Source organism: Diabrotica virgifera, chromosome 7, assembly GCF_917563875.1.
Source record: "Diabrotica virgifera virgifera chromosome 7, PGI_DIABVI_V3a".
Taxonomy (NCBI): Eukaryota; Metazoa; Arthropoda; class Insecta; order Coleoptera; family Chrysomelidae; genus Diabrotica; species Diabrotica virgifera.
Genome location: NC_065449.1, coordinates 146,676,985 through 146,694,150, shown reverse-complemented (window position 1 = coordinate 146,694,150; position 17,166 = coordinate 146,676,985). Strand labels below are relative to the sequence as shown.

The 17,166-nt window shown below is 36.2% G+C and overlaps 1 protein-coding gene across 1 annotated transcript in view; it reads right to left on the bottom strand.

Annotated features, from left to right (window-relative positions):
- LOC114340687 (heparan sulfate glucosamine 3-O-sulfotransferase 1) overlaps positions 1–15,994 on the bottom strand; it is a 208,393-nt gene extending 192,399 nt beyond the window's left edge. The window contains exons 1-2 of the mRNA XM_050656395.1: positions 15,875–15,994; positions 2,339–2,444 (exon numbers count right to left, since the gene is read on the bottom strand). Coding sequence (XP_050512352.1) covers positions 2,339–2,409 — 71 coding nt within the window. The 5' untranslated portion in view covers positions 2,410–2,444; positions 15,875–15,994. The remainder of the gene's footprint in view (positions 1–2,338; positions 2,445–15,874) is intronic.
- Between the last annotated feature and the right edge of the window lie 1,172 nt (positions 15,995–17,166).

The following is a 17,166-nucleotide window of genomic DNA, read 5'->3' as shown; positions in this document are numbered from 1 at the left end:
CGTTTTAATGAGTGGAACATGTAGAATATGTCAAATGACAGGAATTATGACAGGTAATAAATAGCAGTCTGATTTTTTCATGAGAGTTTAATCTCTGTTCGGAGAGTTTAAGTCTGTTCTGTCGGACAAAATAAATGTGCCGTTTTCGTGCTGTGACCGTTCCAAATTTTTAACCTGTTCCACAATTAAAACTACCCCTGTTTCAGTGTTCCCATATATCAAAGTTTATTCGACTAGACACCCTTAAGCTATTAACAAATTTTCAGCTTGCTATTAATCAACTTTTTTTTCATACGCGGGATCCAGACCTAATAAGATTATATAAAATTGTATCGATTTTAGTCGATGTGTAAAAAATATGAATTTCGCTCAAGAAATTCGCTCAGTAAAGTGACTTTATAGCTCACAATATTTAAATAGTAGGATATAATTGCACATTAAACATAATTTTTAATTCTAAACAACTTTTCATAATAGCAATTTTCCATATTAGGAATTTAAATACATAAAAAACAAAGTTTTCGTTATAATAATGCTCGCATTTTTAACTTGTTATATTTAAATTGTAATAAAACGAACTTGATAATAAATTATAAATTATAATCCTAACTTCATTCCCGAAATTCTATTCTGTTAACAAATTTCAAAATAAATATATAAATAGCGTATGTTTTAATTTTCACTTTTTCCTAAAAACTCGAAAGGGTTCTTTTATTTTTTTTCATCATCACTTGCTTAGCTTTGATGTTATAAACTTCATCTGGAGCTCACTTGATAGGTATTCTTGAGTACTTTGACAAGTGTTCAGTAAATATATTTTATAAAATGCACCGTTTTCCCGTTATTTGAGCTTGAATACTTAGATTTGGGTACTAGCCGAAAAAAAAAAATATACATTCCATCACCTATAACTCACTTTTTATTAATTCTCAAAGCTTTTTCGAATAAGAAATCTCTTTTATTTTTATTATCTTCAATTTTGGTAATCATAACTATTTTGATAAAACTTACAGTTTTTGAATTATTCACGAAAAACCGCTTTACATCATGCATTTATTTCACGAAAAATCCAAATCTTTGATCTTTAATAACTCAAAAAGTATTGATTTATTTTAATAATTAGAAGTAACAAATTTTGCTTAAAATTTGTTCCTCTATCGATTAGTGGGGTTATTTTTAATAAAATAGTTTTCACCCCCGAGAAGGGGTGGCATCCACCCCCAGGGTAAAAGCGCACGTTGGCACCATATTAGTTTTGTTTCTTGAGTTATGCTCTAACTACTCACCAATTTTCATGCAAATCGATGGAGGTTTAACAAAATAGAAGGTGAAAACATTTAATGACTGCACCAACTTTCCCCTTTCATCCCTTATTGCTAATTCCTGTATCCACTGAGGTGTCAGCCTGAAAGGGGTCATAGTTATCAATATATAATAGACACATTTCACATGCCAAACTCCATATTACTTATGACGATGATTTCTCGCCTCTAGCTCTCCGTCTAATCCTTCCTTCCCATTTCCACCACGATCAAAAACTTCATTTTTCTTTTTATTTTTTTTTAGATGGCATGAACAATTTTAAAATTTCAAAAAATTCATAGGCATAGTTAAGGCTTTTACAAAGCATGTCTATTTTTATAGATCCGTAGGTTGAGTGTACATAACCCCAAAAAAAATTTAAATATTTTTTTGGAAAAAAGCGTAAACCTTTTCTTAGAGGTATCTGGGGGTCTAATTTTTTTTTATTTTGTGTATTTTGTCAAACACTACGTCCTTAATTTTTTTCAGATTTTGCCATAAGGTTCGCCCCCTACAAAAATCCAAAAAACTGTTTTTTTGGTGGTTTTTGGGGATTTTTTCCTACAGATCAATAAAAAATAGACATATATATTATAATAAATAGACAATAAATTACATACATTCTTCTTTTTGCGTTAATTATTTTAAATTCAAAAATTATTTTTGGGCCACCCTGTATAAATATTGATGTTAATGTTTATATTACTGAATAGAGAATTGAATCAACTTTCAAATGAGCTACCACACGACCGCCATTCCTATTAAAAAACCATCGATGACGTCATCATGCCCAAATCGATGACGTCACTAATATGGAATATACGTCAAAAAATCATAATTTAAAAATAAAAATCGACCAGTCAGAGCTTTAACACTGAAAATAATTTAGTCATGAGATAATAGACCGTTTCCACATTTTATAAATGCACTGTTTAAAGGTATAACCTATTTAATTATTTAACTATTCAACTATTTAATGGCCGCAGCTGTACATAAAATATGTTTTTAATATATTAGTATTCCAAAAAGTACTCACAATATATCGAAATGTGGTGGCCGGACGCATCCTCTTCTTGTTTCTGTTTTAACTGGGCTCATTCTAAGCATCGATTTTCGTCTACCTCCATATCATCATAGAGACTCTGCAACAAGTAATTAATCAAATTAAAAACCTCTCGGCTGATATATCAATATTAAATTGTGGGTTCATTGCAATGTATATGATATATACAAATATCAATAAAACCAGATACCGTTATGTTTATTAAGGCGGAGACAGATATCCGCGCCACGAACTCCGCGCCGTGTGTGCGCCGCGCGTTCGTGGCGCGGTTAATGTTCGTTAAAATTTTTCATTTTGACGATCCAGAGGAAACTTACGAACATTTAGTAAATGTAGATAATCATGTCTTTGTCCTGTACTTCTACTACATTTTATTTTGGTATTGTTCTGAAACTATTTTCTTGTGTCATCTTATGCAATTTACTATTTTATGTGGAATAAGCCACAGTTTGGGAACATTTCGGGAACTACCTTTTTCGCTTCCCGGCAACACAAATATAATGGTAGGGGAGCCCAAGCGGGGATTTTTGCAGTTACTCGAGCTCGTCAGATTATCATATGGGGAGAAACGTGGTACCCTGCAGATGTACCTCCACCATATATTGGCTCTTAACACAGGGGAGTTCGTTCAGGGGAGCCCGAAAAAAAATCTATACTTAAAAATACTCGAAATTGTCAGATTAAGATAAGGTAAGTTAAGTACATGCAAAAGAGTCTATATTTCAAAAATATGACGATTTGAGCGGGGCGTACGGAAATGGGCGAGTCAAAAAGTTTCACAAAAAAAGCGAATATTTCGCGAAATGAACGTCAGATTGAAAAACTAAAAACTACGTGTTCAATATTTTTCAAAAATCTATCGAAAAATACCAAACTTGACCCCCACGGAGAGGGGTGGGGGGTAAATTTAAAATTTTAAATACAAATCCCGCGATCTTTCGCAAAATAAACATCATATCGAAAAACTGCAAAATACACTTTATCAATATTTTTGAAAAATCTATCGAATGGTTCCAAACACGACCCCCCACGGAGGTGAGGTGGGGGGTTACTTTAAAATCTTAAATGGTAGCCCCCGTTTCTTATTGCATATTTGGATTGTTTGTATAAAAATAAACAACTTTTATTCGAAACATTTTTTTGAATTATGGATAGATGGCGCTATAATCGGAAAAAACATTGTTGGAAATGGAAAATTAAATTAAAAATATGGGAAGTCCCCACTAAAATGGAAAATTTTACTTAACTTTTTTGGTTTTAGGACCTAATAATTACAACCCAATAGGGGGGGTGTAGCGATGGATCGCCTCCACGTGGTGCACCCTGGGTAACGCCAAATGATCCATCCTCCCAATCCTAAGGTGTAACACCATCGTGCCGACGGGATGCATGGTACAGGGAGTAAAGTGTATCTAAAGCGATGCCCTAGAGAGATGGCGAACTCTGGGGGATTATAGCCTTAGCACGGTAAGGGCGCACTGCCGTGCCTGACAGCAATTCGTCCCAACTCGTGGGAACAAATATGGAGAACGAGATTGAAAAAACAAACACAAAAACGGGAACGGACACAGAGGCGACTTCAGTCGTGGATTCTGTATCTGTCCCAAATACTGAGCCAGAAGTTGTTCCAAGCGGAACAGACTCTGCACAAAGTAGCAAAAAACGCCTTTCTGGAGCTCAAAAAAGAAAGATGACGAAAAAGGCAAAAATGGCTGCTGGAACATGGACCAAAGCAAATCCCCATAAAAACAAAACGGGAGTACTGGTAAAACCCGAGGGTAAAAAGAGACCGCGGGAGAATACCATTACCCCCCCGCAACAAAGGGTTGCTAAGAGACCAAGGAGCTCTCATGAGCAGACTAGGTCATACAGCAATGTCACAAAAGTATTCAGGATAGCGGTGGCACACAGGCACCATCCGGATACTCAACTAGATCAGGCTCACGCAGACCTGATCATCAACAAACTAAAGCTAGCAGTGGATGAGGCTCCTGTTGGAAGTCAAAATCAACTGCTACAGTTCCATAAAACATCGTTTAGCGCAGGTACTCTGTGGGTAAACTGTGCTAACGAACATACCAAAAAATGGACTACTGAGGTGGTAAGGACTATGGAGGGCCTGTGGGAAGGAGTCGACTTAAATGTGGTCGATCCCAGCCACATGCCAAAACGCCCTATGGTCCTCGCCCGCATCCCCGAGAAAGAGGCTGAAGAATCAACAGTCAGAACCCGTTTAGAGAGGCAAAATAAAGACCTTAAGACGGAAGACTGGTTGTTGAAAAATCGGAAGGTCGGAGAGGACATGCAAATCCTCGTATACACGATCGACGAGGTCTCCTATAAAACATTGAAGGCTGCAAATTTCAAGGCGTATTACAGACTTAAAAAGATATCCTTCAAAACCATCAGAGGCATTGATGGCTCCAATCAGAATCCTGCAAGCGAATCTCCAGCATAGTAAGTCAGCTTCGGCAGAACTTACTGTCGCCATGAGAAGGTTTGATGTAGCCTTGATATAAGAACCCTGGGTTTACAAGGGCAAAATAAGAGGTCTATCGGGTATTGGTGGAGAGCTTATATATAGCCGGTCTGCCGATGTCCCGCGAACTTGCATAATAGTCAAACGAAACATCAAAACACTGCCGTTGATAAATCACTGTTCCAGGGATTTAACCACGGTAAAGATGAAGATCATAGATGGAGGAGGGGTGAAGCAGATAGTTTTAGGATCAGCATACCTCCCATATGATGATCCCGAACAACCACCATCAAGGGAATTGGAGCAGCTAGTGAGAGATTGCAGGAAAAATGGATTGCAATTGATCATTGGCTGTGATGCGAATGCGCACCATCTGACTTGGGGCAGTACAAACACCAATGCAAGAGGTGAGTCAGTACTACAGTTTATAATGCAACATAATTTAGACATATTAAACGTAGGAAAAAAACCAACCTTCGTGACTTCACGACGGAAGGAGGTGATTGATATAACAGTTGCCACGACTAACGTGGCTAGAACTGTGAAAAACTGGCATGTGTCAGATGAGGTGTCCTTTTCAGACCATCGACACATTTGTTTTGAAATGACAGGCAATGAGCTTATCAAGGAAACTTATCGTAATCCTCGTAAAACAAACTGGGAAGCATATCAAGCAGACATAGAATATAGCTTAGGCAGGATTAACGGGAAGATAAGGCATACATTGGACCTAGACATGGCTGCCGAACAATTTCAAGAGATTGTCACGTCAGCGTTCGAAGACAACTGTCCGGAGATAGTCAGGAATTCCAACAGGAAAGTTCCCTGGTGGAATCATAATCTTGCAAATCAAAGGACAGAGGTTAGACGAAAATTTAATTTCGCCAAAAGGTCAGGCGAGTGGGGCGATTATCGCAAAGCGCTGACTGACTACAATAAGGAACTGAGAAGGGCAAAAAGAGAATCGTGGAGAAGGCATTGTGAAGAGATAGAAGGGACTTCAGAAATGGCAAGGCTCCATAAAGTTCTCTCAAAGGACCCTCAGATAAGTATTCCCTCGCTCCAAAAAGAGTCAGGTGAATACACTCAGAATGGTGAAGACACCCTGAAAGAGCTTTTCAGGGTGCACTTTCCTGAGTCTGAGACAAAACTGATACCACTAGACACATGGCAAACCGGACTGGATATCATGAATTATGGTTCTAGGGAAAACTGGCATGTGGCAAAAGAAGTTATAAACCAGGACAAAATCAAATGGGCAATAAACTCATTCGAGCCATATAAATCACCGGGTCCGGACGGGATTTATCCAATACTTCTACAGAAGGGAAACGACCTTCTTTTCAAAAAATTGTGTAAGATACTGCAGGCTAGTTTAGGGCTGGGGTACATACCAAAAGCATGGAGGCTGATAAGGGTGGCTTTTATACCCAAACCTGGCAAAATCGGACAGGAAAGGGCCAAGTCTCTGCGGCCATTAAGTCTGATGTCATTCGTACTGAAGACCTTAGAAAAACTGCTCGATAGGCATATCAGGGATGGTGTATTGGTTGAAAGTCCGATACATCGGGGACAATATGCATATCGAGCGGGAGTCTCCACAGAAACTGCACTGCACCATCTTGTACAGAGAGTGGAGTACGTTCTAGAAAACCAAGAGGTGATGTTGGGTGCATTTCTCGATATTGAGGGAGCATTTGACAACACCTCTTACGAAGCGATCACAAGGGCGATCCGTTTTAAAGGAATAGACGAAACAAGCTGTAGATGGATAGACTGCATGCTGAGAAGCCGTGTGATATATGCTACGTTGCTAGGGGATACAGTGTCAGCTCAGGTAGCCAGAGGCTGCCCACAGGGGGGAGTCTTATCTCCTCTATTGTGGAATCTGGTCATGGATGGCCTGATAGCTAGACTCGACAACGATAGGCATCACGTCCTGGGCTATGCGGATGACCTAGTCATCTTAGCCCACGGAAAATTTAATGGTACAGTCAGAGATCGAATGCAACAGGCTCTGACAGTAGTTACAGAATGGACTTCAAATGTAGGGCTTAACATCAGTCCTTAACCAAGTCCAAAATCATGAAATTTACTAAAAGAAGGAATTCAGAGGAATTGGGTCCTCTAAGTCTAAATGGTATACATTTAAATCTGGTGAGTGAAGTAAAGTATCTCGGGATAATATTAGACTCAAGACTTACTTGGAATCAGCAGATAGAAAGAATAACGAAGAGAGCGGTATCTACGTTAATGGTAGCCAGACGTACTCATGGAAAAATGTGGGGTTTGAGACCAGACATGGTATATTGGACTTATAACATGGTAGTAAAACCCACAATTACATATGCATCAGTGGTATGGTGGCCAAAAGTGCAGCAAAAAAGTGCCATCATCAAATTAAGCAAGGTGCAAAGACTTGCTTGTCTCGGGATCACGGGGGCTATGAGGGGCACACCTACGGCAGCTATGGAGGCACTACTGGATCTCCCTCCTTTACATATAACAATAAGAGGTGAGGCGAGAATGGGCTATTATAGACTGCGAGAAAACCTGAGCAACGTACCAGTTAAATCAGGACATAGTAAAATAACGAATGAAATTAATGATGCTGAATGGATGATGATTTCTGACCATATGACATCAAGATATATGCCTGAAGTACCTTTTCAAGTGGACATTTGCCCACGAGACGAATGGGACAGAGGAAACTCTCGACCCAGACTGCAGGGTTGCACTTGGTATACGGACGGGTCTAAAACTGCAGACGGTTCGGGCGCAGGAATATTCTATAGTGGTGGAAATTTCAACATTTCTATTCCACTGGGAGAATGTACCTCCGTATTTCAGACAGAGATTTTTGCAATCTTGCAGTGTGCAAGAGAAAACAACCTGAGGGCATTCGAACTGCAGCGGGTTAACATATGCACAGATAGCCAAGCAGCCATTGGGGCTCTTATAAGCCCTAAGGTGAACTCTAGGCTGGTGTGGGAATGTCGACAAGAACTTGATAGACTGGCACAACATAACAGTGTTATACTGGTATGGGTTCCAGGTCATCGGGGCATATACGGCAATGAAAGAGCTGATGCACTTGCCAAGAGAGCATCAGCTACAAAATACCTGGGTCCAGAGCCGGCCGTGGGAGTGCCAAAAAGCACCGTCCGCGAACGAAAAAAAGCCTGGATCCGAAGCCAACACAACTCACACTGGGAGAGTGTACCCGGTCAAACACATGGCAAGATGTATATCGGACGGACATGTGCTAGTAGAGCTGAGTTACTGCTGAAAACAAGCAGGAATCAGCTCAGAGTCATAACAGGTTTCCTCACTGGACATGCGCCAGTTAAGGGTCACCTGCATACAATGGGGCTGTTTCATGGAGACTTGAGCTGCAGACTCTGTAACAGAGAACCTGAAACAGTCAACCATATTTTGCATGACTGTGAGGCATTGGATCGGAGGCGGCAAACACTTTTCGGAGACATCGAAATGACTCCAAAATTATATGGCACCCACCCACTAGACCTGTACAAGCTGGTACAGGGTTCCAGAATTCTGGAATGGGTTTCATAAACAATGGAAGATGTACAATAAGCCAAGTGGCTGCAGTACAACCGGTTCACAACAGACGGCTTCCAGGGAAAAAAAAAACAACCCAATAGGTCCCCAAAGCGCTCGAGTGACTGCACATTTAGCATACTTTGCTCCCCTACCATAATATATCTGCTTGTTCCTACAACCAGAAACAAAATTAGAGAACTATAGGTACTTCCAAGTCATGCGTTACCTTTTTCCTTTTCCGGTGACACAATTGTAATGTATCTGCTTGTTTCAACTGCGTAGCTTCACTAGAAACGAAATTAGAGAACTATAGGTTCTTCCAAGCCCTGTGTTAACTTTTTCGCTTTCCGGTGACCCAATTATAATATATCTGCTTGTTCCAACTCAGTTGCTTCACCAGAAGCGAAGTTAGGAAACTATAGGCTCTTCCAAGATGTGCGTTACCTTTTTCGCTTTCCGAAGACACAATTATAACATATCTACTTGTTCCAACTTCGTTGCTTCACCAGAAGCGAAGTTAGGAAACTATAGGCTCTTCCAAGTTGTGCGTTACCTTTTTCGTTTTCCGGTGACCAAATTATAATATATCTACTTGTTCCAACTCCGTTGCTTCAACAGAAGCGAAGTTAGAAAACTATTGGATCTTCCAAGTTGTGCGTTACCTTTTTTGCTTTCCGGTGACCCAATTATAATATATCTGCTTGTTCCAACTCTGTTGCTTCACCAGAAGCGAAGTTAGGAAACTATAGGCTCTTCCAAGATGTGCGTTACCTTTTTCGCTTTCCGACGACACAATTATAACATATCTACTTGTTCCAACTCCGTTGCTTCACCAGAAGCGAAGTTAGAAAACTATAGGCTCTTCCAAGTTTTGCGTTACCTTTTTGGCTTTCCGGTGACCCAATTATAATATATCTGCTTGTTCCAACTCAGTTGCTTCACCAGAAGCGAAGTTAGGAAACTATAGGCTCTTCCAAGATGTGCGTTACCTTTTTCGCTTTCCGACGACACAATTATAACATATCTACTTGTTCCAACTCCGTTGCTTCACCAGAAGCGAAGTTAGGAAACTATAGGCTCTTCCAAGTTTTGCGTTACCTTTTTCGTTTTGCGGTGATCCAATTATAATATATATCTGCTTGTTCCAACTCCGTTGCTTCACGAGAAGCGAAGTTAGAAAACTATTGGGTCTTCCAAGTTGTGCGTTACCTTTTTGGCTTTCCGGTGACCCAGTTATAATATATCTGCTTGTTCCAACTCTGTTGCTTCACCAGAAGCGAAGTTAGAAAACTATTGGGTCTTCCAAGTTGTGCCTTACCTTTTTCGCTTTCCGGTGACACAATTATAATATTCCGCTTGTTTCAACTGCGTTGCTTCACCAGACACGAAGTTAGAAAACTATAGGTTCTCCAAGTCGTGCGTTACCTATTTCGCTTTCCGGTGACACATAATATATATCTGCTTTTGAATGTTTTTTTGATATTGATAACTATTTCTGAAGTGAAAGCCGAAAGGTCAAGTAAACTTGATTTCAAACTCGAATTGTGGCTTATGCCCAAATAAAATAATAAATCTTATTTTTAATACATGTTATTTTTAGTACAACAATGAACTAACATTTTTTAAAAAGGTCCGCATGTACATTTTTTTATTTCAGCTTCTATTTCCGTTCATCGGATTTAAGTTGTTTCTTTAAATTAAATGGTTCTTTATTGAGGATCCCACAATAATGATTTTCCACGGTAAACATCAATAAGGTAGATATTTCCTTCCGACAGTTCCGACATTCCATTACTAACAAATATTCAACCCATGCGCGCCAAAACCTACAAACCACTCGCAAACCCGTCCAAATACGTATTGCGAACCATCAAAGCGTTTGTTGAAAAACCGACAGAATTTAGATCGTGGTGCGCCGTGTGCGTGCCGTTTGTGCGTCACTTGAAAACACGTACTAATCTGACGAATACGCTGCGCGCGAGCGGCTCGCACACCGAGCAGCGCGCATATGTATCTCCGCCTTTAAATATCATATTTCATTAAAACGAAAAGAGAAAGGGACGAAAATCGTTATCGGTGCAAAAATCATTTTTCTGTGAGAATTTTTTTGCAAGCAAGTGGATCGAAATCAAAGCGATTGTTTGTTACAAGATAAGGACAGAGGTAAACTAAAAAAAGGTAAACCTGCAGCTTTTAGGGAAAAATTAAAAAATAAAACGAAAGTCAACAAAAACTTCCACCGGAAGTGAAAAACCGAAAAATGTTTTTAAACTTATTTTTCAACATTTATCACGAATCCAATCCGTTGTCTACCGATTTCGTTAATTTTATCAGAACTGGAAGCCAGTATTTTTGTTTTGACAATTTTTGTCGCTATAACTTTTAACGGCTGAATCGGAAACAAACGTAGACTTATAGAATCGAAATTTTATTTTGGGATGATTAGTTTGATCCAATAATGATTAGTATGATCAAGAATTAATTGTATCTTACACTATTTTTCTCATACAATCAGAAATACAATGCTTAGAACATTTTCGGAAAAGCAAACAGTTTTGTTAAAGTGTTGTCTACTAATGATATTATTACGAACTATATACAGTAAGGTCTCTTTTTATTCGGATTATTTTAATGCGATTTTGAAATTGTGCGGTTTGTATTTCATCAAAAAAATTATATTATTAACAAATAGTGGGAATTAATATTAACTATTTTCATCCAGATGTCAGTAACCTGAGGGTTTGCAATTCGGGTATTCCCCTTGTGACATGATGTAGCATGTATAGTTATTACATTAATCTGAGTTTCGCATTGAAAGGTATAACCTGTAATTGTTTTGAAATTAAATTTAAATCTTTAAGTATTGAAGAGTTTAAATGTTGCTGATTTCAAGTTGCAGTATAATAAACAGCACATTTTGAATTCTGGATTGAAACATTTAATTAAGTGTCGTAAAGTTTATGTTCCATTAGAAGAAATTTTTGAAATCTCAATATTGTTAGTCTGCGTTTTTAACTTCTTCTTTAAGATTTTATTTGGCCCAATTGAGACAAAAAATATCAAAGACATATTATAATTTTATGTGATTTTAGAAATTTACGGAACGTATCCCTACTTTTTCAATGCAAGTAAGGCTTTTTATATGCGATTTTTTTATATGCGCTTTTCTGTAGAACGTATCCACCACATAAAACAAGACCTTACTGTAATAATATTGATACCGTGAACAGATCTGTTTGCTATTAGACCAGTAAGGATCTGTTTTTAGGTGGATGTGAGAGGTGGCATTCAGATTTTTGCGGATAAAATTAGGTGATAACTTCGTTAATAATAATTGATTTATGCTCCTTCTCAAATATGCCCGGAACATTAAAAAAAATAAAATATTTAAAAATTTCAAAAAATTTCGTTTTTTTTAATTTTTTTGCTTATAACTTTAAAACGATTCATTTTGGGACAAAGTCGTATAGGAATAAAACAAAGATAATTAAATTTTCTATCAGATGCGATTGGTTAAAAATGTCTTAATTTATCACCCTTGCTGCAAAATAGCAATAAATATAAAATAAGGGGGCAAAACAAGCCTGTCATTATTCAATGATTTTCCACCACTTAGGTTACACTTGGGACCTTCCTAATTCGCTTAGAAAATTTTTGTAATGTGCTAAAGTCGTACACCAAATTTCATTAAAATTGACTTACTAGATTTTGAATAATAATTTTGCAATCTAAACCTTTTTTAAAAAATTAAAATTTTTTAAAATCTTGCACAACAAAAACTAGAACATACAAAGATTTGTCAATTTTTTTACATATAAAAAAGCACTCCACCTATCTAATGCACTTTACAGAATTGAAATCGGATTGTTTAAGCAGCCTCAGCAATGTTTTAAAGTTATAAACAATTTCTTGGCTTATAAACAAATTGTGGCCAGGAGGGGGTGCTACGGGCTCCTTTATTTAGATGGACTTACCCAAGATTTTTATGTATTTTTTGACCCGTAAAACACGATTTTTTTGGGTAACAGTTGATCCGGATGTCGATAAGATTGTTATAAACAAAGAAGTTGAGGAATTACATAACATCGATTTTTCGCAAAATAAAACATTTTTTTGTATTTCTTGGGTAATTCTAAGCAAAAAATGTTCTTACAAGTTTCTTCGTAGGATGCGTAGTTTTTGAGATAAACGCAGTGGAACTTTCAAAAATTCGAAAAATTGCAATTTTTGAACGCAAATAATTTTAATTAAAAAATAAAATAGCAATTCTGCTGACTAGACAGCATTTGAAAGTTTAAGTCAAATTATACCGGTTTTAATTATTTTCATTGCTAAACATTAATTTTTTTATTATTAAACAAAGCTATTTGTTTATAAGCCAAAAAATTGTTTATAAGTTTAAAACATTGCTGAGGCCCCTTAAATAATCCGATTTTAATTCTGTAAAGTGTATTAGATATAGGTAGAGCACCTCTTTATATGTAAAAAAATTAGACAACTTCTAAATGGTCTACTTTTTGTTCAGAAAGATTTTAAAAAATTTGAACTTTTTTAAAAACATTTAGATTGCAAATTTATTATGCAAAATATATTAGGTCGATTTTAATGAAATTTGGTACACCGTTTAAGGCTATGGGTACATAATTCGCAAATATTTTACGTGTATCCCTACTTTATCTGTCTTTACACGGCAAATTACGTGCAGTAAAATTCACACTGGTATGGATATGTAAACATTACTAGAATGTCATTCTACTTGAAAATGTCATCATTAATTTAAAGAGATGGCTTTTGAATGTTTTTGGATAACTGTTATTTTTATAATTGCAAATTATTAATTCAGTTAAAAAATGTATTAATTTTTTCACTAACTATGTATTTAGTGATTGTAATAATTTATTTGTACAACAAAAACTAATATCAATCGAGAAAAGAGGAAAAGTGTTAAAGTGATTTTTTAATAATACATTGTTATGGAACGCTTACAATTTTGAACATCTTTAACAACAAAATACTTGGATCACAGAATATATTATTATCCTGATGTATTCTCTGCTTGGATCTTCCACAAATAATGCACAATAAATAACTTTTTATTAAGTTTACGTATTAAATCAATTATTTATCAAATACACTATATATCAATAATATTTAATCAATAACTTAAAATATTCCCGATGCAATGTCAAATATTTAAAATTGTCGTGATTGTCACTGATTGTCAGTGTCTGACTGACAATATATGCTGACAATATTATATTCTTCTTCTTCTTCTTCTTTTTTGTTTTAGGTTTCGCTGCAAGGCGATTACCAGCACGATTTATAAGCGATCTTGACGTAGTCTGGCTCTAAGCCATACCAAAATCGCTGACTATGTTCTTGTAAGGAAGCTTTTGATGAGGTGTGATGATTATAATTAAATGAGATTATTATATTCGGCTGAGTGCGTTGTAAGACAGACATAGATTTGGAAAATATTACCACGGCATTGTGTTCATTTTTTTCGAATCCTGAAAAAACCAATAAATATTTTTGAAAAATTTAAACGCAGAATGAAAGACTAAATTATTACCGAGGGCCGAAAGTCCCTTAGAATAAATAAAAAGTTTATTTTAAGTGAGATATTTGAAATTAAAAATCACACTAAATTTTTTCTTAGTTTTTCACTCCTGTAACTTATTAAAATAAACATTATAGAAGTTCTCAGGGACTTTCGGCCCTCGCTAATAACGTAATCTTTCATTCTGCGCTTAAATTTTTCGAAAATACTTATTAGTTTTCTCAGGATTCGCAAAAAATGAATCCCCATTTGAATAGCACTGCAGCCGAAAATACGTACCGATCCTCTTAAGTATATTACAAATAATTTCCTAAGCGAATTACGAAGGTTCTAAGTGCCACCAAAGTGGTTAAAAATATTGAATAACAACAGGCGCATTTTGCCCCCTTATTTTGTATTTATTTCTATATTGCAGGAAAGGTAATACGTTAAGACATTTTTGACTAGTCGTATATCATACAAAATTCAATTATCTTTATTTTATTTCTGTACAACTTTGTTCCAAAACGAATCGTTTTAAAGTTATAAGCAAAGAAAGCAGAAAAAAATCGACGTTTTTCGAAATTTTTAAATATTTTCATTTTTTTATTAATGTTCCGGGCATATTTGAGAAGGAGCATAAGTCAATTATTATTACTGAAGGTGTCACCTAACTTTATCTGCAAAAATTCGAATGCCACCTTTCACATCCAAAAATAGACGTTTTTTCACAGATCCTTACTGGTCTATATTGCTATGCGTCTTTTTATTTCGTCGCTTGTCGTGTTTGTTACATTTACTAGCGGTCCACTATATGTGAATTCTTAATTTGAATTATCTGTTGGATACTTCGAGAGTTTGTAGAAACCAATTGGTTTCTTCTCGTTTACCACGAGTTCTAATTCACTTGCCGCTTCCGCAAGCCTTCTAAAACACTTCACCATGCCTCTCGTACTTCTGCCCACTATAACTGTATCGGAGCAAGGTTCCTTTATAAAAATTTCAACAAAAAATTAAATGATCGCACGCTAATTATATTTAGATTATGTTAACACCAAAAGCCATTTTTAATCACAATACTTAAAATCGCAGTCAAATAAAAATGATAGGAACTGAACAGGGATCAGGATGACGCTTAGAAGCATTGTAAAAGGCCAGGGCCTCGATTTTTGACCCTTCGCTTCGTTATCGAACGTATTCACTTCGTATACTAAACAGATATGAAACGAATACGTTAGATAACAAAGCGAAGGGTCAAAAAGCGAGGCCCTGTAGAATGATTAAAACTATTTCCAAGGCTAATATGACCAAATATGTGCTTCAATTGAACAAGCGTGTATAAATAATGTATCTTGAATAATATGCTTGTATTTAGTTTACTATGTTAGAATGTATTGTTATGATCTGAATATGGATATTAAAAGAAAACGTTGCAAAAGGAAATAAAAATATTGGTAAGTTACAGAAGAATAGAAGAATCTAGAACTAAGAGTACAATAGCAAGCATAAACTGAAACAACTACACAAAATTAAAGGATAATATTCCACATTTAATTTGAAGATGTACTATATGAGTTAATTGCAAGTGCCAGATCTGTAGTAGTTCCGCTAGGAGAGTAGGATACCTTCATCGCTACTTTTATATATTGTTATGAATACAGTTAATTACTGATTAGAAGCTAATTAGATTAAGTTTGACAGTAAATTACCCATATTTTTGATAGTAATTTAATATGGAGATGGAATTTTTAGATGAAGATGAATGAGTTACTTGGTGAGAGATAAGTTTATCTTTACTAAAATCATGTGTTATCAATCCATAATATACCTATGATTTGTTGCGTTTCCTGATTAGAACTGACAAGGTTAAATAGCGGAAATGTTAGTTTAAAAACGAGCACAAATGTTAAAAGATTTGTTTACTTACCGAGACTGTATCGTACGGTGTTGGGAATTTAATAAAAATATATTTGATTGATCAAATAAATAAGTAAACCTTGTGAAACACTGCGAACTACTAAATAAAAAGTGGAAGGCGATGAACTGAAGTGTTATCAAAAGGTAGATAAGCAAAAGTGACTTCAAAAATAACAAATATCTTGTTGAATTAATACTTTAAACATGTCCATTGCTACATAACAAACAATATAGGCAATATTTCTTATATCAGCAGTTCTCAAACTTCCCAAGGGATTTATATACGCAGTTACAAGAAACATAATCGCTCGGACACCCATACAATTTTTTATAAAATTACTCAAATCTTTTGGGTTCCTTTGTACCTTCGGTCAATGACTGGCGTGATTTGGTAAAGGGTTTTACAGTATAATTTTGTAACGACGTGTTTTTAAAGCAAACTTTTATCCCAAGCGAATTGTAAGTAGGAAGGCCTAAGTCTATCTTAAGTAGGAAGAAAAAGAAAATAGTGGTCTCCTTTCTTTTCTCCCTATTATAAAAATGTCTCCAGATGTAGTTGAATTACAACTTTTAAACTTTAAGTTTGTATTGAGTCTCGTTTAGTGTGTGACCTGTTTTTCTCCGTTATCATTTTAGGCGAAGCAAAGAAGCACGAAAAAGCCCAAAACCTAGAAATTTTGTGCAGTAAAATGAATCGTCATGCAACTTTTTGCATTCGATTCGAGAGAGTGTGAGGCAATTTTGTGAACTAAATTGATCTCCGGCAAAAATTTTTGTTCATAAGAAAATGCATTTTCAAAGTGCATCTCGAAGAGATGGAAAATGAAAAATTTAGAACTCAGGAAATATTGACGGAAATGAGTACAATTTTTATACTTAGGGGGTTTGGAGGTCACTGAACACGAATATCATGACGGAGATGGTCTCCGCGGTACCTGGTTTCGGGGGACGATCGAAAAATTCGCGACATGAAGATTGGATCGAAAAACTGAAAAGTATGTTTCATTTTTCAAAATATTTTTCAAAAATCTATCGAATGACACTAAACACGACCCCCCCTACTGCACTCCTTGGAGATGGGGTGGGGGTAACTTAAAAAATTTAAATGGAAGCCCCCTTTGTTATTGCAGATTTGGATTGGTTACGTAAAAATAAGCAACTTTTATTCGAGACGTTTTTTCGAATTGTGGATAGATGGCGCTATAATCGGAAAAAATTATTTATCGTAATACTATAGGTAAATTATAGAAACGGTCTAATATCTCGAGAAATACACTTTCAGATAAAAAACTAAAAACTACG